General features: G+C 45.2%; 1 protein-coding gene across 1 annotated transcript; it reads right to left on the bottom strand.

Moving 5' to 3' along the window:
- Nucleotides 1–5,123: 5,123 nt before the first annotated feature.
- LOC309541898 (phytanoyl-CoA dioxygenase, peroxisomal-like) lies at nt 5,124–26,730 on the bottom strand. Its single transcript, XM_082240155.1, has 9 exons — nt 26,586–26,730; nt 15,850–15,905; nt 14,969–15,079; nt 13,867–14,035; nt 12,625–12,706; nt 8,906–9,087; nt 7,768–7,917; nt 7,400–7,534; nt 5,124–6,316 (listed from the first exon to the last, which is right to left on the bottom strand). Exons 1-9 carry the CDS (start codon nt 26,685–26,687, stop codon nt 6,263–6,265), a joined length of 1,041 nt encoding a protein of 346 aa, XP_082096281.1. The 5' UTR covers nt 26,688–26,730; the 3' UTR covers nt 5,124–6,262.
- Between the last annotated feature and the right edge of the window lie 1,045 nt (nt 26,731–27,775).

The following is a 27,775-nucleotide window of genomic DNA, read 5'->3' on the forward strand; positions in this document are numbered from 1 at the left end:
TCACGGGTATAGGAATGCAGGTTTTGGTGTCTTCGGGTGTCTTCCCGTGTAAGAGTCGGGGTGTCTGTGCGACGTTTCGACGAGGTCTCACTCGTCATCTTCAGGCTGGTGCTTTCGGCTTCTTGTTACTGGAACAGAGCAGAGTCTGGTGTTTGAGTTCTTATAAATACTGTTGAGGGGTGTGGTGTATAGCCTCCAACGTTCTGGGCAGAGAGGAAGTTCCTAGATTAGTGTGCCTTTTCTTCTTTTGTTCCTTAATTACTTGAGGGATATCTTGGGTGATTTCATGAGTGATATTCTGAATATCACTGGGTGGGTCATTAAGTGTAGATTAGTTGCTAAAGCTTTCGTGTCTTGACCTCTTGAGCTTGTGAAGAGTTTTTCTGAGAAGATGGCTGTGCTGCATTTAGTTGTGCTCTGGCTTGGCTTCGTGTATAGGGGCGAGCTATGGTTTTGTGCCTTGTGCCAGCCAGATCTGTGTAGGGATTGCAGGGGGGTGCAGCATCAGGAGGTGCCACTATAGTTTGGTTACTGGATGGAGTCTGTAATATGTCTGTGGAGAGGGTCTGGGTTTGGGTCTGGTGTGGTTGATTGGTGACGGCGTTCTGTGTGCCTCTGGTTCTGGTGTCGGTTTTTGTGGGGAGGGCTAATTTCCAGATGTCTGGCAGGCGGGACGTGTCGTCACGCTTGTTCATGTTGTGAGGGTGTTTCTCTATCTCGATGGCTGACACAAGGCACAAAACCATAGCTCGCCCCTATACACGAAGCCAAGCCAGAGCACAACTAAATGCAGCACAGCCATCTTCTCAGAAAAACTCTTCACAAGCTCAAGAGGTCAAGACACGAAAGCTTTAGCAACTAATCTACACTTAATGACCCACCCAGTGATATTCAGAATATCACTCATGAAATCACCCAAGATATCCCTCAAGTAATTAAGGAACAAAAGAAGAAAAGGCACACTAATCTAGGAACTTCCTCTCTGCCCAGAACGTTGGAGGCTATACACCACACCCCTCAACAGTATTTATAAGAACTCAAACACCAGACTCTGCTCTGTTCCAGTAACAAGAAGCCGAAAGCACCAGCCTGAAGATGACGAGTGAGACCTCGTCGAAACGTCGCACAGACACCCCGACTCTTACACGGGAAGACACCCGAAGACACCAAAACCTGCACAATAAGAATTGTATATACAGGAGGATTTATTTGACTATGAACAAATATGAAATAAGAAAAATAATATACAAAATGGATGAAGAGAATGTGAAAAAGTTAGATGTGATATAAAAGGCCAGAAGAGGGAAGGAGGGAAGTCAGGTGTGAAAAGTAATACAGTATGTGTATGTGGAGTGTGCAAATGAAAACCAATAAAGAATATTATGGGGGGGGGGAGGAAAGCAGCTCTGGAAAAAATGGATTCTGAATAAGAGAGACCTTTGCTTATAGGTCTGTTTGGATTATTTCATATTTTCTAAGAAGCTAAGCCTGTGCTGGACATATTTTTGAGGTACATTTGATGTTTTAATTATTTTTAAAGAAAGTTCTGCAAGTAAAATTTTGAATAATAACTTATGGGTCTGGACAATGCTTCATTCCAAAAGGAACAGTTTTTTAAGCATCCCGTCGCTTCAAACGGCACACTATTAATATCTGCAAAAATCCAGTCTACTACTGAAGCATAACAACCGTCAAGCCATTCACTGTGTGCAGATGTAAAGGAGTAGAGCTGTGTGCCATAAGGGCATTGCTGACAACGCCCTCAACCTCCAGATAACCCCACTGAGCAGTTTCATGTAGCTGTTAAACCCTGAGGAACCCAACATTGAAGGGCACTCCCCAAGCACCACCCATCCAGCAATGTCTATCCAGGTAGGACTGCAACCACCGCAAAGTGATGCCACCCACCCCTAACTCAGACAGGCGCTCCAGAAGGTTGATGGTATCAAACTGGTATCCAGTTCGGTTTCCAAAAGGATCTTCAGAAAGTTCCTTAGACGGTGTTTGAAAAGTAGACTGCAGTTTTTTGTACCAACTTTTCAAATGTGAACTACAAAGCTGGGAGTCTGTCTCTGAATAAAACCTAATCTGAGTAACTCGGCTGCTTTTGAACATGGAAATTGGAGGCTAATTTGTGCAGGTTATTTGCACACTACAGAGAGATGAGCTAAAAGAATTCCAGGTAAATGGCTAAGTTTAATATTGATGAATATGTACACAAATAGTACCTAATTGTGCATGCTACCCTCTTTAACTTATTCTGATGCGTGAATTATATTACATCAAACCATACTTAAAATAAACTATGGTTTAATGTGAATGCCCAGTGTACCTTTGCAGACTGCTGAAATTCTGGCCACTTTGCTTCTCCCCGGCTGCCAAGAAGGCAAGTCTGGCTTGTTGTGTTGTCTGAACGGCCCAGCCTGACGAGGAAAGAAACCATGTTCAGCCCGCACAACAAGCCTGAGTACGGCTTCTTTCCTGGAAGCGCAACAGCAGCAGGGGAACAGTGAGGCACAATTTCGGCAGTGCAAACCAACACGCTGCTTGTTCACAAGAGTGTTCGCATTAGCGTTACTTTAATGTGACCATGTGACCCAGGCCAACATGAGAAACCAAGCCTTAGGAGTGCGTACTCAGAAGTGTTACTCCATTAAGATTTTTTTCTCCCTACTTAATACTGCTTTCTTGCCCTTCTGTGTAATTTACCAAACACACATCTGGTCTAGAGCCACAATGTTGTGGACATTGGGAGACTACTCCAGACTAGAACTTGCACTAAAGACACACAGCAGCAGTGGCTAATTGGGCTCTCTGGGAAAAGAGCACCATCTGCTGACCTCTGGAAGAAGTTCTTTAAGCAATGCTTGCGCAAAATGCAGTGTTTGTATGCCAACGGGGTAGCGCCATCTTGTGCTGCCCAGTACTGCCAGGCGTGCTCTTCTCAACGGTTCTTTGCTGCAGAATTAAGCCTTGGGGGACTGGGCATCTTGCGCTCTGAAGTCTGGACTTCCAAGCACCATCCATGCGGCATGCAGGGGTGTTCTCCACAGGGAAGCTGCTCCCACACCCAATCTAGCAATTCACGGCTCTATTGCCCATCAGCTTATGGGCAATAGAGCCAAAGCTGCTTTCACTTGCCAGTGCATGAGCAGGAGTGCCCCACTGTGCCCAAGGCTCCGCCTGATGTCACATATGATGGCAGGTGGGCAGGGCTTGAAGAAAACAGCCTCGCAGGCCAAGTTTGACCCACCTCTGGCACAACAGTATCGCTAAACTGCAAACACGATCCTTTGGGAGAGTGTAACTCAGTCTAGAGCAGACTGAACATCATGTCCTTGAGCAACTAAAGTAGTGACAGAACCTCATTTGTCAGGAGTTTGATTCAGTTTATTGGCCTGCATTCTGGAAAATGGTTCTGCACTTCCACTACCTCAACCCGCAGAGGAGAGAAAAAATATATCAGAACTATAATGTGCATTAGCCACAGAGACTGGACCTGTGATGTTTGCCTGAAATTTAGATTCTTTGTGGTGATATTCTTTTTTTTTTAAAAGCAATGCTCAGAGGTCGTATTTTAAAAAAAACCACTTTTGGGTAATCCCATAAAATGCACTTGTTTAGGTAATATAGATAATTCCTGTGACATTAATTTGTGTTTGAGCAGTGTTCACAATATGTTTAAAGTGCTTGCCGATAAGAAATAGCCTTCTGTAGGCAGGTAGATGTTGATATCATGGCCTCAACAGCCTAAATCAAAATCACAACAGCTTGAGAAAGGATGTTTGGGTGAACTTAATTTGGTTTAAACATTATACAGTGGTGCCTCGCAAGACGAAAATAATCCGTTCCGCGAGTCTCTTCGTCTAGCGGTTTTTTCGTCTTGCGAAGCAACCCTATTAGCGGCTTAGCGGATTAGTGCTATTAACGGTTTAGCAGCTTAGAGGGGTGCAATTTCTAATCCATTAATAAACATGCAGTCCTCCCTTTACAGCTGATAAAGAGTGGATCAATGTGATATACAGTGGTGCCCCGCAAGACGAATGCCTCGCAAGACGGAAAACTCGCTAGACGAAAGGGTTTTTTGTTTTTGGAGCTGCTTCGCAAGACGATTTCCCCATAGGCTTGCTTCGCAAGACGGAAACGTCTTGCAAGTTTGTTTCCTTTTTCTTAACACCGTTAATACAGTTGCGACTTGATTTCGAGGAGCAACTCATAGAACGCGGTGTGGTAGCCTTTTTTGAGGTTTTTGAAGACTTTGGTGATTTTTGAAGCTTTTCCAAAACTTCTTATGCAGCCATTTGGTAAGTTAAACTTTTAAAACTTTTTGGGGGGTTTTTGGATTTTGGGTTGGGGTGTTTGGAATTCAAGGACTTGGTGTTGGGGAGGGGTTTGCAAGAATCTGGAAGCTTGTGTGGTTTTTTCCTGCATTTTTATGATTTTCTGTGACCATTGGGCCACTCTGCTGTTTTTTTTAAAAAAATCTGGATTTGAATTTCTGTGTGGTGGGTGGCTGGGGGAACAGTTGAGGAGGGGGTTCTTCAGCAAGAAGCAAAGAGTGGAAGAGGAACCTTCTTCGAGTTGTCCCCCAGAGTCTTAGAAAATGTACTGTACACTTTGTTGATTTTTAAATGTTTTTCTGTCATGTTTAGAAACTTAATTTATTGTTCCTTCAATTTTTGAAATGCTCTTTACAGTATGTGTGACTTTAAAGAGCACTTAATAAACTCTTGCTGTACCAAATGTGGCTTTGTTTGGACTTTTTTTGACCATAGGAACGCATTAATTGAATTTCAATGCATTCCTATGGGATTTCGTGCTTCGCAAGATGAAAAATTCGCTAGACGAAAAAACTCGCGGAACGAATTAATTTCGTCTTGCAAGGCACCACTGTAGAACCAATATCCCTCCAACTCTTCTTGTGTACTTGAAAAAGATTGCTAATAAGAAAGATTTAGAACTGGAATTGACTACTCTTTAACTCAGAGCAGTAAGACAAATAGCTTTCCAATGGAAAACTTCAAAGTCTATTTCCCTTGAACTGGTATGAACATGTCTGGGTAGTAGTGTATTTAACTAAGCTTACGTATTATAAATGAAGGAAAGGAGAAGCACTAGAAATATTAATTGAAGCACGACGTTTATTTATTAACTCTGAGAACACAAAAAACCCAAAGGAAGCATGCAATCTTATATATTATTTTCACACATAACTCCAAATGATAAGGGTGGTTTTCTTTTTCATTATTGTAATTACTTTCTAGTTTAGTCATTTGTCTTTCTTAATTTTCTATTTAAGTTGAATCTCTTTTTAGTTGATTTTTTAAAACGTGCCTGTCATATGGGTAACATTGCACTTTCCAAATGAGATTAAATCCACTGGTCATTTCTTTAAAAAGCTGATGAAGCTGACTGCAATAGGCTTTTGACAGTCTAATACACAGCTTTTAGTTAGAGCTTTGTATAGCTTAGGTAACAAATGTAGCCCCTATGGAGAACCTGTGCATGTCATTGGTGCATTCCATTGGTGCAGAAGCCTGTTTTCTTGACTGGTTCAATATGCTGCTGGAGGCTGAGCCAAGCTCTGTTCAGAGGACAACATGAGAGGAGACCACACAAGACGGCCTTCTGGCCATTGGGGGGGGGGCTTTTCTACACTGCTCCCAACTCTGCCGCAGCCTTTCGAGATGGGGCAATCGGAAATGGAGAGCCCTTTCCTGATTAGTCAGAAGTCTACCAGCATATGTGAAGTTCCTATTTAGTTATTTTTGCCCCAAAATATATTCCTTTAACTTACAAGGAACTGTATTTGCCGTTTTGTTCATTTATTCACCCAGTTTGGAGAAAATAATGCTACGCTACTAAGAATACAGGATATGGCTTGAACATTCTGAATCACTGCATAAAGGCAGCTGTTTCAGTGCCTTGTTGAATCATACAGCTGCCTACCATTCTATACTGGATAAAGTCGATCATGAAGTCCATCAATTAAAATAGTCAAAACTGTTCTTGAACTTAAGAATATTGTTTACTCAGAACAGCAGGCGTGTCCAAGGAGGTGTGCCTAGAATTCTCAATTAAGCATCATTATCAAATATATATATACCTCAGAACTGTTTTACTTCATAGTAATTGAAAAATTACTGTGCAAAATCAGTGCAAGAAAAATTCTGAACACATCCAACCAAAGGATCATGGTTTCTCCCAGTTAGAAAATGATATGCTGGGTTCATGAACTAAGCCTTGGCATCAAGATAACATTCTACAGACTTCTCCTCTCTCCTTTAACGAGACGACTTCGCACCATCCAAACATCCTAAGGATCAAAAAATGAAACAAAGTTATGGTGTGGGACAGGAAAAACCTTGTTTTGTGCACAAGATTATTCCTGTTGTACAAAGAAACAGCTGTATATGGAAGAAACCCCCCACTACACCCAGTAGTTCTGGTTCTGTACAAGGCTTTGCAAGATCTCAGTGAAAAGCAGCAGCAGCAGCAGCAAAGAGGCTGCCTATGGCACGGCTGGAGCCTTCTGCTCTGCCCAAGCTGCTGATCCTCTGTTCAACAGGGGAAAAGAGAGCTTCAGCGAAGAGAGAACCAGAGTATTTTGGTTACATTGCAATTTCCTACTTTCTGTACCGTGGCTGAGATATGGTTTCAAAGAAGGTGAGCAATGCATGCTCAAAACTTAGAAGCCAAAGAGGCAGCTGAATAAAATTTTCCATATTGGGGGGTTGTGGTGATTTAATCCCCTACACGGCTTTCTTCAGTTACTATGTAATTCCATGTACAACCAGTATTACAGGTTGATACGACTGCAGAAATTTCTATGCCAGCCACCAGTAAATATATATTAGGGCAGTTGCAAAGAGAACTAGAGAGTAGCAATATTCATTTCAGAATGCGATTTTAAAGCATGTTTTCCACCGTCCTGATTATGGATCCAGTAGGAACCTTCATGCAGAACAATAAACGTCTATTCTTGGCACGGAGTGCAGCAGAAGTTATTGAGAGGAGGAACATCTTGCGCTCTAGCTACAGGCCTCTGTACTCATCCAATAAGTTCGCTGCCAGCAACACAAATCACACAGCATGCCGAGTGCTTGTCCCCCAATGGTGTGGTGTGGTAGTGAGAATTGTAACATGTTGACCTGCTCAACACCAAAGTACATGACTGAGTAGGCTACCACCAATGGAATAAAAAAATTCCTTCCAGTAGCACCTTAAAGACTAACTAAGTCTTTAAGGTGCTACTGGAAGGAATTTTTTTATTTTGACTATGGCAGACCAACACGGCTACCTATCTGTAACTGGAACCAATGGAATAATTATTCCCAATACCATTATGTCAGACGTATGACGTGAAAAGTTTTTGATGAAGGACGTTCACAAACAATACCTTCAGGGGAATAGGCGAGTCTATACCATACTTTGTTCTTGCAATTTCCACAACTTCTTTCTCAATGTTCTCTTGAATTGTACCTTTCACATCAATATAGTGGCAGTCAGAACTTGCGTAATGACAAGAAATTGCCTGTAAAAAGACCCACATTATTTACTTTTTTCTCTTTGTAAGCACTTCACTACTTTTTTATACCAGCTTTAAACTAAAAATATGTAGGTCTAAGTCACTCTTGAAAACAAATTAAACAGGAGGATTAAGAAACATCAAATGTTAATTAAGAAAATGGGGAAGCTATGACTTGACTTTGCTTGAGCAGCATAATCCAGGTGTTCCAACACCTGCAACCTCAAATAGCATCTTACCTTACGAAACCCTTCAGTCCTGTTCATTCCAGAGCCATGGATTAGCAAGGGATGGAAGAACACTGTGTCTCCTTTCTCCATAGCAAGGTGAACCCTTGGAATAGTTTTATCATAATCACGCACTCCATGGTACATCTTGTTTACACCACCCTGGAAGTTCAATGTATGAAATTAACTTATTTTTCCTAAAAAGCTTAATGTTTTCAATCATCCAAGCTTCAAAAACTTTTAGAACTTATTTTCATACAAAAGGTTTATATAGCTAGATGAGAGCAAGGCCTATGTAGCCCAGGATTCAATTTCCAACACAGGACAGGGTGGTCCTTGAGAAATTCACAAGCTGAATGTGAAGCCGATGGCCCTCCTGCCTCTTTTCTCCCTTGCATCTGGGAGATGCATCCTGCAACCAAAGATGGATGTTCTACCTTCCTATCACAGCATTTGAGAAGCCTGTCTAATTCGTTTTGTCGAAGCCCTTTGAGCTCTGGCCCTCCCCACAACTGGTGGGACATTCCAAACCTTGCTGGTTTTCCCAAACATGGAAGTTAATTTTTCTTGCCTTTGCTTTTCCTACTCCTGATGTCCAGAATGTAACTCAAATCCACTGGCTCCCCATTCATCTCAATTTAATGCCCTCTTTTGAATTATAGCCTGGGATGCGGGTGGCGCTGTGGGTAAAACCTCAGCGCCTAGGACTTGCCAATCGTACGGTCGGCGGTTCGAATCCCCGCGGTGGGGTGAGCTTCCGTCTTTCGGTCCCAGCGCCTGCCCACCTAGCAGTTCAAAAGCACTCCTAAGTGCAAGTAGATAAATAGGGACCGCTTTATAGCGGGAAGGTAAACGGCGTTTCCGTGTGCTGCGCTGGTCTGGCTTGCCAGTTGCACCTTCGTCACGCTGGCCACGTGACCCGGAAGTGTCTTCAGACAGCGCTGGCCCCCGGCCTCTTAAGTGAGATGGGCACACAACCCTAGAGTCGGACACGACTGGCCCGCACGGGCAGGGGTACCTTTGCCTTACCTTTTAATTATAAGGACACTGAAAATACTACTCAGTTAGCAAAACTGCTATTGGCTACCTCCAAATTTGCAGATACCTCCATCCTCCATCCCTCCCTGTGATGAAGTCATAAAGAAATTACCTCCCACTCAGGATAATCATGCTGTTTCAGAGACCCCTTATGACTTCCTGGCAAAACTACCAGGCATCCATTTCTGCGATCAATCTTCTCCATGGCAGTCCAGGCACAAACAATGCGATCTGCAGGCCGGAATGGGAAATAGTGCAAATCCTGGTGCATTGGATGGCGAGAGGTCTTCTTTCCTGCAACAATTGTTTGTATTAGCTTTCATAGTACAGATGCAGAATTAGGTATCGTATTTTTCGCTCCATAGGACGCACTTCTTCCCTCTTAAAAACTAAGGGGGAAAGTCTATGCGTCCTATGGAGTGAATGCAGGGGGGAAGCAGGCAGGAAAAGCCCCCAAGAGCCGCACAAAAGCTTCGCGCGGCTCTTGCGGGCTTTTTCCCCAAGAGGGAGAAGGGACCGCCGCTCCCCGACCTGTTCTGGGGGCTGGGGTCGGGGGAAGCTTGGGCTTCCCCTGCCCCAGCCCCGCGGCTAAAAGAAGAAGCTGAAGCTCCTGGAGCGCAGCGCAAACTGCCGCTGCACTCTGGGGGTTTCAGGCAGCTATCCGCAAGCCTTCGGAGAGCAGCGGGAGTTCTCGCTGCGCTCAGAAGGCTTGCGGATAACCGCCTGAAGAGCGGGAGGAGTTGGTGTACACCGATCCCTCTTGCTCTCCAGGCTTCGCTTCACTGGAGAGGCGCTGCAGTTTTCCCTCTCTGCGCAGCGCCCCTTCAGTGAAGTGGGAGGAGAAATGGAAGGGGCTCCGTTTCTCCTGCCACTTCGCTGAAGGGGCACTGAGCAGAGAGGGGGAGAATTTTTTCCCCTGTTCTCCCCCTCCTATGGTCCTGTGTGTCCTATGGTCCAGCGCGTCCTATAGAGCAAAAAATATGGTAAGTAAATACAAGCACAATGAGAGAACAAGATGTCACCGTGTGGCGTTGCTGTGTGTGTTTTACCTGAGTCTGTAGCTGGGGGTTTACAGAACAAAAGTTAGCACCCAAAACAGGACTTGCTGCACTAACTTGTTTTTCTTTGTGTGCTATTTAAAAACAAAAAAACAAACATCTAGTCTACCTGCAAGTCAGTGAAATGTGAAGTTGATGCTCGCAGCTGAGTTCTGGATTTTGCCTCGGATCAGACTAAAGTAGCCCTGCCTCCGGCCTTCAATATTAACAGTGGACTATGTGGCAGGACTGCTGTTAAACTACTCACAGCACAGTCCTCATGTCTGCAATAGGGTTCTAACAGTGAACTACACTGCAGTGCAGCTGTGCGCAACTCTCTTCGCTTAATCCACAAAGTGGAGGAAAAAACAATGGATTAACATGGCAGGATTGTTGTAAGATGCTCAACTGGCTACACCACAAAGCTGCTATAATGCATTATCCATCCAACCAGCAATATGGGAAAAGTGAACTACATCTGTTTGGGATTTACAATAGCACTGTTGTGTGTGGGCATGTTTTAAACCACACTCAATTAGACGATTGCTACATTTTGGCTTGTTTTTGCGGGCAGGTGTGGAATAAGCTACATTAAATTATTTACAAGATGTGACTAGAAAGTTCGGTGAATGGTCACAGAAATTGGACAGCGAGAAATATTCGAACATACAATCGGCATTGGAAACCCACAAAATGGTCACAATTGTGTGCAGAGATGAAGCTGTAACTCGAAAGACAGTGCATGAGTAGTTTAAGCCTTTCCGTGAAGGGCGGCAAACCATCAAAGATGACCCTTGGTTTAGCAGCAGATGCGGGATCAGCGTGTGTGTGTCCAAATGATGGTGGAATGACTGCATATTTCGTGTGAAATCGTTACTAAGGTTACTGAGTTGTCCCACCCTCCATATTCTCCCAATCTGACCCTACCGAATTTCTTTCTTTTTCCAAAACTGAAATCTGCACTGAAAGGGCACCGATTTTCCAACATTTCATACGTCCAAGCTGTTGTGACGAGGGAACTGAAAGTGGTACGAAAAGAGGACTTCTCCAGAAGTTTCCAACAGTTCTATGAATGTTGTCAATGGTGCATTGTATCAGAGGGGCCTACTTTGAAGGCCTGTAAGGTATGTATGTTCGAGTATTTCTTGCTGTCGGATTTCTGCGATCATTCACCAAACTTTCCGGTCACACCTTGTACTTTCTCCACAATGTCCATGGGTGGCTCTAACTTCCATCCCTCAGGACATTTAAAAATAGATTCTCAGTGTGATGCAGAAGTGACCAATACAGAATGAGATTATCTGTATACCTGAGTCCAACTGTTCCGCTCCCACCTGGTTCTCATTTTTTCTCCCATTCAGGCAGCCAACATTCCTTGCCACTGAATTATTTTTTAGTTTTGCCCCCCTCATCCCACCTTCCACCAATTTCTTTTAAAGTCTCTGAAACCCTCTGTTCTCCAGAGTCTACCAATACCTCTCATGCAGTTTCGGCTACACCTCCAGTGGCATTCAAAGACTCAAACCAGGACTGGTATTTCTGGATTTAAGCTGGCAATGGCTATACATGTCCATATATCGTAGTGATGGCATGGTAAGAGCGATGCATAGATTTCCTCATCCAGTTAATCTACCCCTCTTTACCTAAGTCGCCTTACTAGCATAAGTTGCCACTGCTTAGAGCTAAAACCCAGGAGCACATTTTGTGGGCGACTGGGACATCTGAAAGCCAAGAGGTTCCCTCCTGACAGCAGCCCTGAAAGTGACCCAGATGAGATTGCATCCAGGGGCTCCTTACCAGCTTCTAGGTCCTTTAATATTTTATTTACAAATGTTTATATCCCACTTTTCACCAGGCCTCAAAGCAGCTCACAATGACAAAAATATACAATATATACATTTTCTCCTTCTGCAAGTAGATCCTCCCAATAGTGTCCAACTTATTTTCGTTCTTTCCTTCAAAAGATCTACAGCCCATTTCAGTGGGGCTCTTCCTCCCCCCACAAACCCCTAATGTAGTGGCGCCTGCCCTGTGGAACGCCCACCCACCAGATGTCAAAGAAATAAACAACTATCTGACTTTTAGAAGACATCTGAAGGCAGCCCTGTATAGGGAAGCTTTTAATGTTTGATGAATTATTGTATTTTAAAGATTTGCTGGGAGCCGCCCAGAGCAGCTGGGGAAACCCATCCAGATGGGCAGGGTATAAATAATACCCATGATGATGATGATGATGATGATGCACCCTCCTTGGCCCTCCATATCGCTAAATTTTGAGAACTAGTGTTTATTGCCTACAGAGTATGCTTCTGCATACACTTTGAGAAAACAAAGACACCAGAATCCTTGGCACTGAACTGAAATGGCTGACAAGTCCCTAAGGCACCAAAGGACTGCAAACCAATGACTTAGAGAAGGATATGCAACATGCCATTTAATGAAATCAAGCTATGGGGAGAGACATGGGGAAGAGGAAGATGGCAGCAAGAGAGAAAACCATGCCACTTCCACTTTTACGTTTGTCCCTGCTCACAGATTATCTTGAGGCAACAAAGCCATAAACAGGAAAAAGGTCCCATTGTTTAGAGTGTATCAATACCAAACCTGATGTATATTAACCATGTTAGTGGTATATATTTTCATTTAGACTTGCATCACAGCAGCTAACTCACTAATGATACCTACAGGACCTTGCAGAAGAAAAAGAAAAAAGGACAAGTCTGCTAATATTTAAATACACGCTTGCATTCTTGAACAGAGTATTTTATTTCTCCTCTGTTCAATTATTTCTTACCAGAATCCGGAGGCTTATTTATCAACATGGTGTGCATAGCCATGATGTTTGGTCCTGTGAAGCATTCGACATATTTCAATATCTAAGGTGAAGAGAGATGCATATTTAAACATGCTAAAAATATATTACCCCTTATATTTCACAGGCAAGACTCAAGTGAATATGCATGATCAATACACCAGTGTTGAAGAAGCAAACAGTTTTATGCAAAATCGCTGCCCTGTGCAAAAACTGCCATCATCCAAGTTACTGACAGAATCCACCAGCAATGTCTCCCTATGCATATCCCATTGAAATGGACAGGAACTAAGCAATCATTATGAAAAAGTCACGGGCCTCTGGCATCATGTGTCATTTCATCCTCAGGGTCTCTTAACTTTTGATAGATGGTGCTATTCCATGCCATACTATGCTAGTAACCTAAATAACGAAGGTGTCTATTCAGTGCAGACTTTGCCTGTGGCTAAAGAGCTGGGCAGCGATTTTCTAGAGCAGCAAAGGGCAACATCCTTAGATCAGGCTGTGGAGACTGTATACAGAGATTACAAGTTTCTTCCGAATTAATATAATGTGAAGGACCACATATAAAAAAAATGCAGATTACCGTATTTTTCGCCCCATAAGACGCACTTTTCCCCCTCCAAAAATGAAGGGGAAATGTGCCTGCGTCTTATGGGGCGAATGCAGGCTTTCGCTGAAGCCTGGAGAGCGAGGGGGGTCGGTGCGCACTGATGCCTCTCGCTCTCCAGGCTTCAGGAAGCTCTGCGCAACCCTCCGGAGACCGGCTCCGAGGGTTGCGCAGAGCTGCCTGCAATCCCGGGACCAGCGCAGCTCTGCCCGGCCACCGGGAGCCGGGGGAGAAGCTCCGCCCGCTCCCGGTGGCCCTGCAGAGCTGCCTGTGGTCCTGGGACCAGCGCAGCTCTGCGCCGCCATCCCGAGCGGGGCGCTAAGTCCCGCCCCGCTCGGGATGGCGGCACAGAGCTGCCTGCCCTCCCGGGACTGGTGCACTTCTCCCCATCGCCAGCCCCACAAGCTCGGGGGACAGCGGGGAGGCAGAGCGTGCCTTCCCACTGTTCCCCGACCTGGTTCTTCCAGCCCCGCACCTGGGGGGGGGGGAATAAAAAAATTTTTCTTTATTTCCCCCCAAAAAAACTAGGTGCGTCTTATGGGCCGGAGCGTCCTATGGGGCGCAAAATACGGTATTTGTGGTCTTCAGGATATTCTTTTTTTAAAAAAATTAACCTGAGACAATGTGCAATATCTGAACAGCTCTTCATGGTGCTGGAAATCCTGTAGTTTTGAAACTGCTCTTTGATCAGGAATAAATTCAGACTTGGCAATTGACACATCTCTCATGACCACCAGTCCAGGGACGATCACTTCCTGTCTGCAGATCTTCATGAACTCATTTCTGAAGAGGGAATTTTAAAAATTTACTTCGGCAAAGTTTACTAGGCTATTTACCATGTTATTGCCCTTGCTAAATGAACTGGATACTTCTACTGGGCAAAACAAGGCTGTTCAAAGCATAGCCTGAGGGCCACATGCAGTCTTTTGGGCAGACCTTGGACTGCCTTTCCCAACTCATGGAAGAGAGGCCTTGGGCTGTGGGAAGAAGGTGTAAGGATTCAGACAGGGTCCTAAAGTCCTCCCACCTCATTCCCAAAGCCTAGTTAGCACATTCCCAGCTTGGGAAAAGAGGTGGGAAAGCTCTATACCTTGTGCCTCCTTCCTGAAGTCCAGCACCTAGCTTCTCTGGGGTGTGTGAGTGTGTGTGAAATTTTGGGCTTGCTTCCCTGCCCCCCATGACAAAGCAGTGTGTGGGCAGAGGGTACTCTTGCAGCCGACTTGGTATGAAGTTGGGACACCTTGGTGCAAAATTATGGGTAAGAACTCGAAACTAGAGATCCACATAACTCATTCTCTGTGAGGCTTTGAGTGTATATTTATAAGTGAATTATGCCTCGTATCAACTGGCTGGATGTTCTTGTAAATCCAGGGGGAATTTTCATTTGGAGTGGGGCCCTTCCTGCGGCCTTCAGGTCTTGCTTGGCAAACACAAGCTCTTGGGCACACCTCAAGAGAGACTTCTGGACTGCAACCAGTGTGTTTTAAACCACGGGGGGTGGGGTCAAGTACCACGGGGGGGGGGTCAAGACTGACCCAAGGGGGGTTGAAACAGGATCACTACCACCCTGCAAAGCTATGGAAAAAGAGATGAAGAAATGGGTCCTGAATGCATGTTTGGGTGAAAAGTGAGTTCTGGGTCTGAAAAGGTTGAAGATACTTGTTTTAGACAATCTCACTACAGTATATGTGATTAGGACACATGGCAACAGTTTACCTGAAATGTTCAACATCCTCATCCGAGACCAGATTTTTTATGACGAGATAGCCGTTCTCCTCATAGAAATCCCTTTGCTCTGGGCTTAGAACATTATTATCTAAGGTGTAACTGCGGAGATAGGAACACACACTGGATAAGTTCACAGGGCAAGGATGAAGTCTAGGAGATAAGCGCTCCCTGGGAACTCTTCTGCAGCCTCCAACACACCCCGGAGTCTCCTGCAGCACAGAGGAGCTCTAGGGAAAACAGGCAGGTCCATGTGGGAGGGAGTCCCTGAAGTTTCAGGTGTTGCAATTGCTAGCTGTAACCTGTCCCCCCCAGTAGGTAAGAAACAACCACATCAGCAAAATACGTTTGTATTTCATGTTATATGCCGCTTTTGAGTGCTGCTGAGATAGAATTTGGCATATAAACAAAAAGTGGGTCTTTGCATGAAATAAACTATTTCGGTTGCAATCCAAATATACTTAGCATGGATTAAGAGATAATGAATGCAAAGGGACTTGCTACAAGACTGAACTGTGCTATTGGGTTATTTAGTTTATACTATGTGCCCTATCTTTACTTCACACAGAGATGCTGCAGGGAGCTATTGGGAGAGCAGGAGCTAAAGAACAAAAATTAGACAGCAAAATGCTGGTAAACAGAGGGCAATGGTTGCTGCATCCTGCATCCCAACATTTGCTACTCTACTATTTCAGAACTGCAAAATCTGCAGGAATTCAGAGCAATGTGATGGTTAATCCACCCCAAATTATCAAAACCTCACCAAATTCAAGCTTGGAATTCTAGCCAAAAAATAAATATATGGTTTCCTTTCATTGCCATGATCACCACAACAGATCTAATTTTTATACAGAAAAAGAAAAATTACCTACCGGTACTGAATTGGATATTTCACCGTAGTTACTTGGGCTGAAGTTGGAATTTGTGTCTTGAGCAGAAGTTAAGGAATCTAAATACGGTTTTGAATATATCTTATATCTTATGGGGTGAAATAAAAACTCAGAACTCATTTTGAATCATAGGAACTATTAACATGGAGGAGGAAATATAATGTACATTAGTTTTATTCTGATGTACACCACTAATCTCCCAAGTTTTCCTAATAATTTAAAGCCGCATGCAGCAGAACTGGAAGATAGCCATTCGACATTATAATTATTTATTTTAAGCTACAGTTAAAGAAGGTAGATTAAATAAATAAATAAATAGTAAGACATGGGGATTTTCATGCAACCCAAAATCAAACACCTAAGCATTTATCTCCCCTCCTGACATAAAACAAAAACATTCCAAGTTAATCATAAGACAATTATGAAAACTGCCACTTTTTTCTTTTTGACAAAGTAATAATCATAAATAAAATAGAATAAAAATATGCACCCCATCACCGAGACCATTCCACTGTAACTATCCAACCTCCCAGAATTTCAGCACCTCTTGCGATGGTTTGACCCCTTTCCGGTTTAACAGTACAAATTCTACAAACACCATTCATATCTCCTCAAAATCATTTCTCCTGCATATTCTCTGTCTTACCTTAATGACACATTAATTTATCATTAATATCCCACTTCTTCCATTTTATATTCTGCTTACCCCTTCCACTTCCTAGCTATAAAAACTCGTGCAGCTGCCATAAATTTGTGAGCAAGCCCTTCCTAACCTGCGAACCTTCCACCCCATCGTAAATTGATAATAAAGCCACCTCTGGACTTTTGGTCAGCTTTAATCCAGTGATTTCTGTTATCTCCTTAAACACCCTTTGCCAAAAAAAATGTACATATTTATACGTGAATATAATTCCCTGTTTCCTGGCACACTGCCATTCTCACAAGTTTCCCGGAAAGACTGCAGTTTTGAAAATGAATGTTTTATGAATATTCCCTCTCCCACCCAAAAAAATACACCAGTTCTCTTTTCTAAAGAAACCTGAGGAAAGGATTCTACAAACAACTTTAATTTGAAACAATATGCATCTATTTAAAAGTTTATGATCTTTGTGTCTTCTCTCACAAATAGTTTTGGATTATTATGCCCCTTCAATTAAACAGTGTATAGCCTGATTAAAACAGAAACGAAAAAACCCCACTGGTTAAAAACAGAAAAGAAGATGAGCAATCCTATTGAAATATTTACTATGATATTAAAAAGGAGGGGAGGGCAAATAAGGAATATTTGGATTATATGATACATTCCAATGTTGCAGTGACGTAACAGGGGCTCCCTGCACACCTTCAATCTACTGTGGAGGGTTCTCCAACCCTTTGGAGCAGATTTTGAGTGTTCATGGGGCACTGCCAGAAAGAGAGGAGAAGAGGGAAAGTTTACTTCCAGTAGAAATCTGCTGTGATAGCAGAATAATAGTAGCATTGGATATGGCTCCTTCTGTTGAAATAAGAATTACAGTTTGAATACATTTTGCAAATTATTAAGCCTGGGACACAGTATGGATATAGGAAGATACAACAGAACGCATGTATGGATCCACTCAACAAATCGTAACAAAAGAAGTGATTCTCCTCACATACACACTCCCCACTGTTTTCACTCTTTTTAAACTGAGTTATACAATCTATCATCTTGTGCAATGCACAGGATTGGAGCCAAAGGTTCCGTTCCCTGATGCAAGTTAACTGCCTAGGAAGGGGACATTTTAATGTAACCCATAGACAGCATAATGAATATTACAGTTCACAGAGTTTGGATAATAAACATTGATTGTTTTAAGTTTTTATTTGTCACCTTGGTGGCAACTTCTAATGACAAATGGAAAACTATTCGGGGAAAGCATTTTTTTTTTTACAATAGTGTCTTCTATATTTGTACTTTCTAAATATTAACAAAAACACCAGATGGAAAGCAATTGCCAAACATAAAGTGGTGTCTTCCAAGAAAATTAAGAAAAAATACCAGTGATATAACATTTTGTCAGAAAAATCTACAAAATAAAAAAAGGAAACTGCTGGAAACAACTGTAGGAATAACACTGTTCCAAAATGAAGGTTTGTTGGATGGAAATATAGAAATAAGAAATAATTCAATGAAGAAATAAGTTGAACTGGATATGCATTTCCACTAAATCATAGAGCAATTATAGTTGGAAACAGCAAAGAACAGCAGGAAGTATTCCCTTAAGAGCAAGATTCCAATGGTTTCCAAATGGATATCAGACTTCTTCCATATTCAAGTAGTGCAATTAGTTTCATTGAAGGCAAATAAAAGCAAATAAGTCTTTCATGGCAACTGGAGATATATTTTAGAATGGAAATGCAATTTATGTAATTCCGAAAATATATTTGTTGCAAATGCCGTAATAGCAGGAGAAGAACACTGGGGTTTCCCCCTCCCCCCTTTTCTTTAAACTTTGTTAAATTATTAATCAATTCCAAGACTATGATGCTCATGAATGTAATATTGTAAATATGCCTTTTGACTTTGACATTCTTTTTTTATTCTTTTTTTGAAAAAAATGAATACAGTGGTACCTCAGGTTAAGTACTTAATTCATTCCGGAGGTCCGTACTTAACCTGAAACTGTTCTTAACCTGAAGCACCACTTTAGCTAATGGGGCCGCCGCGCCGCTGGAGCACGATTTCTGTTCTCATCCTGAAGCAAAGTTCTTAACCTGAAGCACTATTTCTGGGTTAGCGGAGTCTGTAACCTGAAGCGTATGTAACCTGAGGTACCACTGTAAAATGTTTTAGATTAATACAAGTAAGCTCATTTATCCAATAGGGCATTTCACACATTACGCACAGGCAGTTTTGCTAGTATGTATATTTTGGTAACTGTGGACAACCATAGCTTACTGATAAACCCATTTGTGATATTAACTCTATTCAGTTTTTAAAAGTATTTTTGCAACAACATTAAAAGCTTTGTGCCACACATTCCAATCCACAAAAATTACAAAAATACGAGTCAAAAGACCAAAGCATACATGCTACTCTTTCAATCTATTTTTTTCCATAATTGGTGCCCAGTATGAAAAGACAAAGGAACGCGGGTGGCGCTGTGGGTTAAACCACAGAGCCTAGGACTTGCCGGTCAGAAGGTTGGCGGTTCAAATCCCCGCGACGGGGTGAGCTCCCATTGCTCAGTCCCTGCTCCTGCCCACCTAGCACTTCGAAAGCACATCAAAGTGTAAGTACCTTCCAGCGGGAAGGTAAACAGCGTTTCCGTGTGATGCTCTGGTTCGCCATACTGGCCACATGACCCGGAAGCTGTACGCCGGCTCCCTCGGCCAATAAAGCGAGATGAGCACTGCAACCCCAGAGTCGGTCACAACTGGACCCAACGGTCAGGGGTCCCTTTACCTTTACCTTATGAAAAGACAATCATGGTTCATTTCTTTCACAGAGAATTCTGTCTGGAATTATCATCAATAGAAACTTCTAACAGGGAAACATCCATTGTTGTTGCTATCAATATTCTGATAACTTTTAGTATTTTTTCCAAAGTAGAAGAAAGGGGCCAGGACAGGTGCTGATGCAACTGTCCCTGGTTTGTATATATCATGAAGTCATAACACAGTGCATAAACATTGAGCAGAAAAACATACTAAGGGTATGCCTGAGATACCTTATTTGTGAAGATAATTCAGTAGACATTAGTTTCAGTGAAACTGCATCCAAGGTCTTTTATCATAGAATCATATATCGTTGGTGTATGTATCCTTTCTCTTTGAATAAAATTACAAAACGACTACGCACTACAAACTGCTGGAGATATGGTAGCAGCTTTGGCTCATTTTTTCACCTCTGGTTGTACTGCCCTAGTCAAACAAGTTTGGTTACAGGTCTTTCGCAAAATTGAGTGAATAACCAAATAGGTCATCCAAAAATTATCTCCCTCTCTCTTTTTGATTTGGGTCACCACATAATTAAATATTGCAAAAAAGTTCACAGCAGCTAGATTCTGGAGAACTTGTGACACCAACCTTATGGAAGTCTGGTATCAGAAACTTCGGGACTTGGCAGTCATGGACAAATAAAGCTGTCAACCTTTGACTGTGTAGAAAAATTCAAGAGGCAGAAAAATCTTTATGCTATTTAGACAAGTTTTATTTCTTATGCAGTAATTAAAAAACATGGGCTTTCTCTCACTGGAAGCTTTAACATGACACTTTTCAAAGATAGAATTGACGTAATTGTTTCATTAGAACAGACCAAAGCTCCTCTCCTCCTTTTTCCTTTGTATTGGGCTGCACTGTATTGACTGATATTTGATATATAGAAAAATAGAAAACAGAGAGATAGATGATAGATATACAGCTATTCATACAGTCACAGTGGCGTTCTGATGACCTGAAGGGGCAAAGAAACTTTCCAGTAAACTTTGAGAGGTGGATACCTGGTACTTTGAGAGGTGAATACCTGGTACTTGCAAGATGGTGTTGAGGTAAGACGCTCCTGTTAGAGCTCCTCAATTAGATTTTGGGGGCTCCTACTCCTTTTAACTTTTTCAACATTTTAACTTTTTAATCTTTTAACCCTCTTCTTATCAAAAGTTTGGCAACCTGGGGTATTTCAGAGAACTTGTGAAGTTGGCGCTGTAAATTAGATCTAACGAAGTCAAACAGCTTAACAGCCGCCGCCCAGCTTATTTCAAGGACTCGTAACTCTAAACAATTTAATTAATCTCCTGAACTTTTTCCAAACTGACTCTGACTCAGGCTTTGACTCGGCGTTTTAAATGAACTAAGGGAGGTGAAGCCGTGTTGCAGGAGTGTTCCGTTTGTGCTTGCCTCTGCCCTCCTGGCTTTGGGTCCAACTCTGCTGTGCGCCTGCTCTGTCTTCCCAGCTGTGGGTCCGGCTGCCCTGCATGCCAGCGGTGCTCCTGGATGGAGACAGACTGGTCGAGTGCTCGGCATGGAGCCTGGGTCAAGATAGACTCAATTGAAAGGCACCTAGGGAGCCGGGGGGGGGGCTCCACCCTCAAGACGCCAGAGACTCTTAAGCCGCAGGGCTGGCAGCTGGATGTAGCAGAGGAGAGGTATGATTCTGTGGCCCTGAGAACACCAGCAGTGGGGGAAACCAGAGGACTCCTGATGCCAAGAGGAACACCTTCTCTGCCGCTACAAGTGCTAGCGCAACAGCAAGAGGAGGGCCCCCTGAGACCATCGGGGACGGCATTGACATCGAACAGGGCATTTACTGAGCCTGCCCCGCCTTCCTCTGCCCACCCCCCGATGTCGCCTGGTGGTTCAGGTTGGCAGATTCAGAGATCATTCGAGTAGACTCGAGCTGGCGCGTGATGCTACAAGAACTTCGTCTGCTACAATAACTTTTTTCATTCCTTTCCCCCCTCCCTTTGCCATTTGTTTTAGTTTTTTATAGTTCATTGTTTCATGATAATATTTAAGTTTTGCTTGCTTACTGTTAGGTGTTTGATGCTATTTAGGTGTCCCCCCCCCCTTAATGTATGTTATGTGGTAGTTTTGTTTAGCTATGGAATGTTTTGGGGTTTATTTTTCAATTTCTTAATTTAATTAATTGGTTTGCCTAATATTATAATAGTAGGCTGACAAAGAATATAATAGTTTCATATAATCAGAGAGGTAGCTGATGTTTAGCTGGTTTGTTCTACTCGACTAATTAGAGTTATTGAGTTGCTGATACTATAAAGCAGAACAACTAGGCTGGGAAAGAATAACATCAATTGCCGTCAATGGAGGCGAGTATGAGGCTTGGGATTGCTACCGTGGAGGGGCGAGGGAGGTATGGCGGTGGGGGCAGATGTCATAGGCGAAGGGGATCGAGATACGGATATGCTCGTACACCTTCCAATCTGCGCCCCATCCCAAGGGACGAGGGTAGGGTGAGCAAGGATTACTCACCTCCATCACTGGTGCTGTGCAATGCCAGGTGTACAGGCAACAAAACCGCCACCCTGCGAGATTTCTTTACCTCGCAGGGGGTTGACCTGGCTTGTGTGACGTAGACCTGGGTGCGCGAAGGGGAAACAGTTACCTTACGAGAGATGGCGCCCCCGGGTTTCTCCGCCCTCCACCAGTCATGGACTGTGGGCCGGGGGGGAGGGGTGGCAGTATTAATCCGGGAAGATTGTTCTTTCAGGGCTCTACCATCGCCATTGATCCCCGGCATTGAATGTGTTGGCCTAGTGTGGGGCTTCGAGGAGAGCTTGGCTGTCTGGCTGGTGTACCGGCCACCTAGCGCACCAGCAGCCACCCTGTCAGGCCTACTGGAGGCGGTGGACGGCTGGGCCTTGGAGTTCCCTAACCTATTGGTATTGGGGGACTTCAACTTCCACGCTGATGCTACTCCCTCCTCACAGGCTCTGGACCTGGTGTCTTCCATGGCGACACTAGGGCTCTCCCAGTTTGTTTCGGGCCCCACACATCAAGCAGGCCACATGCTGGATTTGATCTTTGGCGTAGGTATAGATGTGATCATGTCTCCTTCGATGAAGGTGCCATGGTCTGATCACTACGCTCTGAAAGCCAGGATTGACTTTCCACCCCCACCCTGCTTAGGTGGCGAGCCAATTTGGGCTTGCCCGCAGAGGCTGATGGACCCTGATAGATTCCGCCAAGGCTTGCGGGACCTTGCTCCCCCTGGCGACTCATTGACTGAGCTTGTTGAGGGCTGGAATACCCAGCTCCTGGCAGCCACCGATGAGATCGCACCTAAGCGCCCTCTGCGACCTTGCAGAAGCCGGGCTCCCTGGTTTACCGAAAATGAAGCCGGACCTCAGACGGCTAGAGCGAGTATGGCAGTATGGAGCCTCAAGAACATCTTATAGGGTTTTTATGAAAACCTACAAGATGACAGTGAAGGCCGCTAAGAAGTCTTACTTCTCTGCCTCCACTGCATCCGCTAGCTCTCGCCCGACGCAATTATTTAGTATAATTAGGTCTTTAACATCCCTCGAGGAACAGCCAAATTTAAATAACAATTTGACACACAGATGTGAGGCATTTGCGAGCTTTTTTGCGGAGAAGGCCTTGTTACGCCGCCATGACCTCCCTGCCAATTTGGATACAATAAACGAACTGGAGGCCCCTCGAGTGTCCTCGGGTCCAGTATTGGACCACTTTGACCGGATATCCCCAGCCAAAGTGGACAGACTCCTCCAAGTTGGAAAGCCCACCACCTGTCCTCTTGACCCGTGCCCGTCTTGGCTGATTAGAGCGTGTCCAGACGAGGTGCGGGCCCCCCTGGGGGATATCATCAATTTGTCCCTTGGCACCGGGACATTCCCAGGGGAACTGAAGGAGGCAGTGGTGCGCCCGCTCTTAAAGAAAACATTATTAGATCTATCCAATTACCTCCCAGTTTCGAATCTTCCATTTCTGGGTAAGGTGATTGAGAGAGCAGTTGGTGGGTTTCTGGATGAAACATCGGCTCTGGATCCATTCCAGTCTGGCTTCTGCACTGGTCATGGGACCGAGACGGCCCTGGTCGCCCTAACAGATGACCTCCACAGGCAGCTGGATCAAGGCGGGTCGGGGCTGCTGATTCTTCTAGACCTGTCAGCAGCCTTCGACATGGTTGATCCCGAACTCCTGGACCACCTTGCCAACGTGGGGATCCAGGGCACAGTCCTTCAATGGCTGCGCTCATTTCTCTCTGGTCGGGGACAGAGGGTGGCGCTTGGCGGGGAATTGTCATTGCGCCACTCCTTGGTGTGTGGAGTGCCTCAGGGTGCGATACTCTCCCCGATGCTTTTTAACATCTTTATGCGCCCCTTCGCCCAGCTTGTCCGGAGTTTTGGGTTGGGCTGCCATCAGTATGCTGATGACACCCAACTCTATCTGTTGATGGAAGGCCATCCTGACTCGGCCCCAGACACACTGACCAGATATTTGGAAGCTGTGGCTGGATGGTTATGTGGGAGCCGGTTGAAGTTAAATCCTTCGAAGACAGAGGTCCTTTGGCTGGGTCGGGACGATATGGGATTGGGGGGGCAACTCCCATCTCTTGTGGGGGCACAATTAGTACCGGCACCGTCCGTTAAGAGTTTGGGTGTAATCTTTGAGGCCTCCCTTTCCATGGAGGCGCAGATTGCAGCTATAACAAAGGCGGCATTTTTTCATCTCTGCCAAGCTAAGCAGTTGGCTCCTTACCTCTCTCGCCCTGACCTAGCCACTGTGATCCACGCGGCGGTCACCTCCAGACTGGATTATTGTAACTCGCTCTACGTGGGGCTGCCCTTGAGACTGACCCAGAAACTCCAGCGGGTGCAGAATGCCGCGGCGAGACTCCTTATGGGGTCCTTGCTGCAAGATCACATTCACCCGGTGCTATACCAGCTGCACTGGCTCCCGGTGGAGTACAGGATCAGGTTTAAGGTGCTGGTTTTAACCTTTAAAGCCTTATATGGCCTAGGACCCTCATACCTAGGGGACCGCCTCTCCTGGTATGTCCCACAGAGGAACTTACGGTCTTCAAACGAAAACATCTTGAAGGTCCCAGGCCACAGGGAGGTTAGGCTGGCCTCAACCAGAGCCAGGGCTTTTTCGGCTGTGGCTCCAATGTGGTGGAACGCTCTGTCATAAGAGACTAGGGCATTGCAGGACTTGACATCTTTCCGCAGGGCCTGCAAGACAGAGCTGTTCCACCAGGCCTTTGGCCAGGGCACAGCCTGACTCCCTCCTTTGGCAATTCTCACAGAACTCTAGCCCAATGGTTGCCATTAATCTGATTTGAACTGATTTTATAATGAAATTATTTTAGAATGTTGTATTATTTTATTGTTGTTAGCCGCCCTGAGCCCAGCTTCGGCTGGGGAGGGCGGGATATAAATAAAATTTATTATTATTATTATTATTATTATTATTGTTATTATTATTATATGCTGAGCTGGCAGTAGGAGGGAGAGAAGAGAAGCAGGAGGAGAGATAACTACAACCTGCACTCCCCCACTGCCAATCTTGCTTGCAAACCCACCTCCAACTTATCTCCCCAATGCATAAAATATCTAGGATGGCATTTTGCATGTCCAACCACTGGATGCATAATACTGTACACATAACTAGTGACAGACCTAAAGGGAGTTGCTAAATCTGTATTCAACAGAGAGGAAATTTCAGGAAACCTTGAAAATGCTCAGACTTCTCTATTGTTCCTCATCTTGAAACACATTAGTAATAAATAGTGGGGGAGAGGGGAAGAGAATCAAGGAAAAAGTATTAGAAAAAGTATTAGATAATCACATATACCTTATGTAACTGTACCAAGTACAAAGGTCAAAAGCAAGATTGCTAGTTCAAAAATAATAATAAATAAAAAGGTTAGCAGCAATCAGAGCTGTAGATCTGATATGCAATATATAGAAATGTTTCTTCCATCAAAATATATCCCTACAAAGCTGTGAATAACAATGGAGAGACAAGAGAAATTGGATTGATACATGTCCAAATCATCAGGATATTGGGGGGGGGGGCGCAAAGGCCACTGCAGGTATTTTCCTATCCCTGCAGCAGTGGCGTAGCGTGGGTTGTCAGCACCCGGGGCAAGGCAAGTAATTTGCGCCCCCTAACCCGTGGATTTGCACCCCCTAACCCTAACCCCCAGACGTTGCGCCGGGTGCGGCCGGCCCCCCCTGCACCCCCCACGCTACGCCACTGCCCTGTAGAATTCTTTGTGCTGTGCATAATTTTGCTTAAACACACTTGCAGTTATTTGCCACCCACTGACAGAATTATATAAACACAGAATTGTACAGTTGGAAGGAATCCTGAGGGTCATCTAGTCCAACCCCCTGCAATGCTTCAAACGTTTAGTTTCAGCTTCACTGGGGCCAAAATCTGTACAACCCTTGCTCAGACATATGCAATCTTGACTAGATACAAGATAATTTGATTTATAATTAAAAGGGCTGCTTTGCATTTAAACTAAAGAGGCCAGCATAATAGACACACAGCCATTCAAGTGGCCCATCCAGTTCTATAAGAATTACATAGCTCTCTAGTCAGTATACAAACCAAACCCAAGAAGTGGTGAAGCCTGAGAAGGGACCTGGTCTGGGAATTAGAATTAGGTCCCATGTCTGGGAGAGGCAGTTGCCAAGGTCCTCTCTGCCCTCTCCCCATAGAAGGGTTATGCACTTCTAACGAGCCTCAGAAAAGCAGCAATTCGACAGGTGAAGCTTTTTCCCATTGCCAATTTGAATGTTAGGAAAAGATGCATTTTTTGAAAGTTCTGCTGCCATGCAGGTCCAACATGCTCAAGACCTCTTCCAGAGACCGTGTCCAGCCCCAGTTTCAAAGGCTCTGCTTCTCTGCAGACTTCCTTACAAGTCTGCTCCCACTTCATGATGCAGGTGAAGCTGCCTGGAAGGGGCTGAGCCCAGAAAGGCGAAGGAGAGATGGGCAGGTGCCTGGGCCTGGAGGGGGGGCCCCTTCCAACTCCCCCGACCGGAGGAGGGTCCGAGGGGGTTGGAGAGCTTGTCCGAGAAAGAGGAGGGCGAGGACGAGTCTCTGGCTCCGAGGGCCGCGGCTTCCCGCCCTGCCTCGCTCGATGGCCCTCGGGGCCCCTTCCGACGCCACCCTTGAATCCCACGGGCCGGGCCTCCCCTCCTCGTCCTCCCTCGTCCCCAAGGAGGAGCTTCTCCTGCCGCCCGCCAGCTCGGTCCAAAGGATACGGGGCGCCCGGCCCCCGGTCCCCGGCCGGGCAGGACGTGGCGCAGCAGGGCGCGCAGCCGGAGCGAGGCGGCGCTGTCGGCGTGGCTGGGTCCCTCGGCCATGGCGCCCCGGTGCGGACTCCTCCTCGGCCTCGGCGCCTCTGAGGCAGCGCCGCCGAGGGCCGGAAAGAGGCCGGGCCCTGCGGGGCTCCTCCTGCCGGGGCCGCCCTCCTCTCCGCCCTCCTCTCCGCGAGGAAGCAGGCCGCGGAGCTTCGAGGGCGTCCCGTGTGAAAAGCTCGGGGCGGCCTCTTCTCGAGGGGGACCGGCCAGCATCTCTGGGGCGCAGGGCCCGGGCTGGCATGACGGCTGGAACCGGCTTGGCCACCAAGAGATCTCGCAGGGTAACCGCCCTACCACAGACACACGCAAAAGGCCGTCGATTGCTTCATCAGCCATTAATTTCATTATTTGGAGTATTAATATCATGTGACAACAAGCCTGCTTTCAAACCTGCTCACAGTACTGGTGGCTGGTCCTGAAACACAGACACGCACCACAACATGCTGGAATAAGGAGCCAGTGGACAAAGTGACATTGCTCAGAGGTCACTGGCAGATTCTGCTTGCGGGCTAAGAGGGATGGGGAGCCGGGGACCCTTCAGATGTTGGGGAACTGCAGCGCCCATCATCCCAGGCCACGGGCTAGGCCAGAGCCCAGCCCATTTTGGGAGGGCCACAGGCTCCCCGGCATTAGAACATTTCTAGCCTAAGGTTACCAGATTTTTTCCAATGAATCCAGGGACTTTTCAACTTGAAGGGGATGGATTTTGTCGGGACTGATTTGTAAATCTGGGGACTGTCCCCGGGAAATGGGGACGTCTGGTAACCTTTTTGTAGCCTTCCTCTTAGCCAAAGAGGAAGTTGGTCCGCGGATTTGGGACCAGCTCGCCTTGAACTCAGTGGGATTTCCTTTTTCCGTAACCAGAAAATGAGCAGTGGTAGAGCACATGCCCCAAATTGCAAACATGCGCTGGATTATGGAGAAAGCTAGAGAGTTCCAGAAAGACATCTACTTCTGCTTCATTGACTATGCAAAAGCCTTTGACTGTGTTGACCACAGCAAACTATGGCAAGTTCTTAAAGAAATGGGAGTGCCTGACCACCTCATCTGTCTCCTGCGAAATCTCTATGTGGGACAAGAAGCTACAGTTA

Source organism: Podarcis vaucheri, assembly GCF_965113315.1.
Source record: "Podarcis vaucheri genome assembly, chromosome: 10".
Lineage (NCBI taxonomy): Eukaryota > Metazoa > Chordata > Lepidosauria > Squamata > Lacertidae > Podarcis > Podarcis vaucheri.

Coding starts and splice junctions, on each gene's coding strand:
- LOC309541898 (XM_082240155.1), bottom strand. CDS start 26,687: ATGGCCGAGGGACCCAGCCACGCCGACAGCGCCGCCTCGCTCCGGCTG. Junction 9,088..12,624: donor AAATAAGCCTCCGGATTCTG/GTAAGAAATAAT, acceptor CAATTGTTGCAG/GAAAGAAGACCTCTCGCCAT. Junction 6,317..7,399: donor ACTCGCCTATTCCCCTGAAG/GTATTGTTTGTG, acceptor TTTGATCCTTAG/GATGTTTGGATGGTGCGAAG.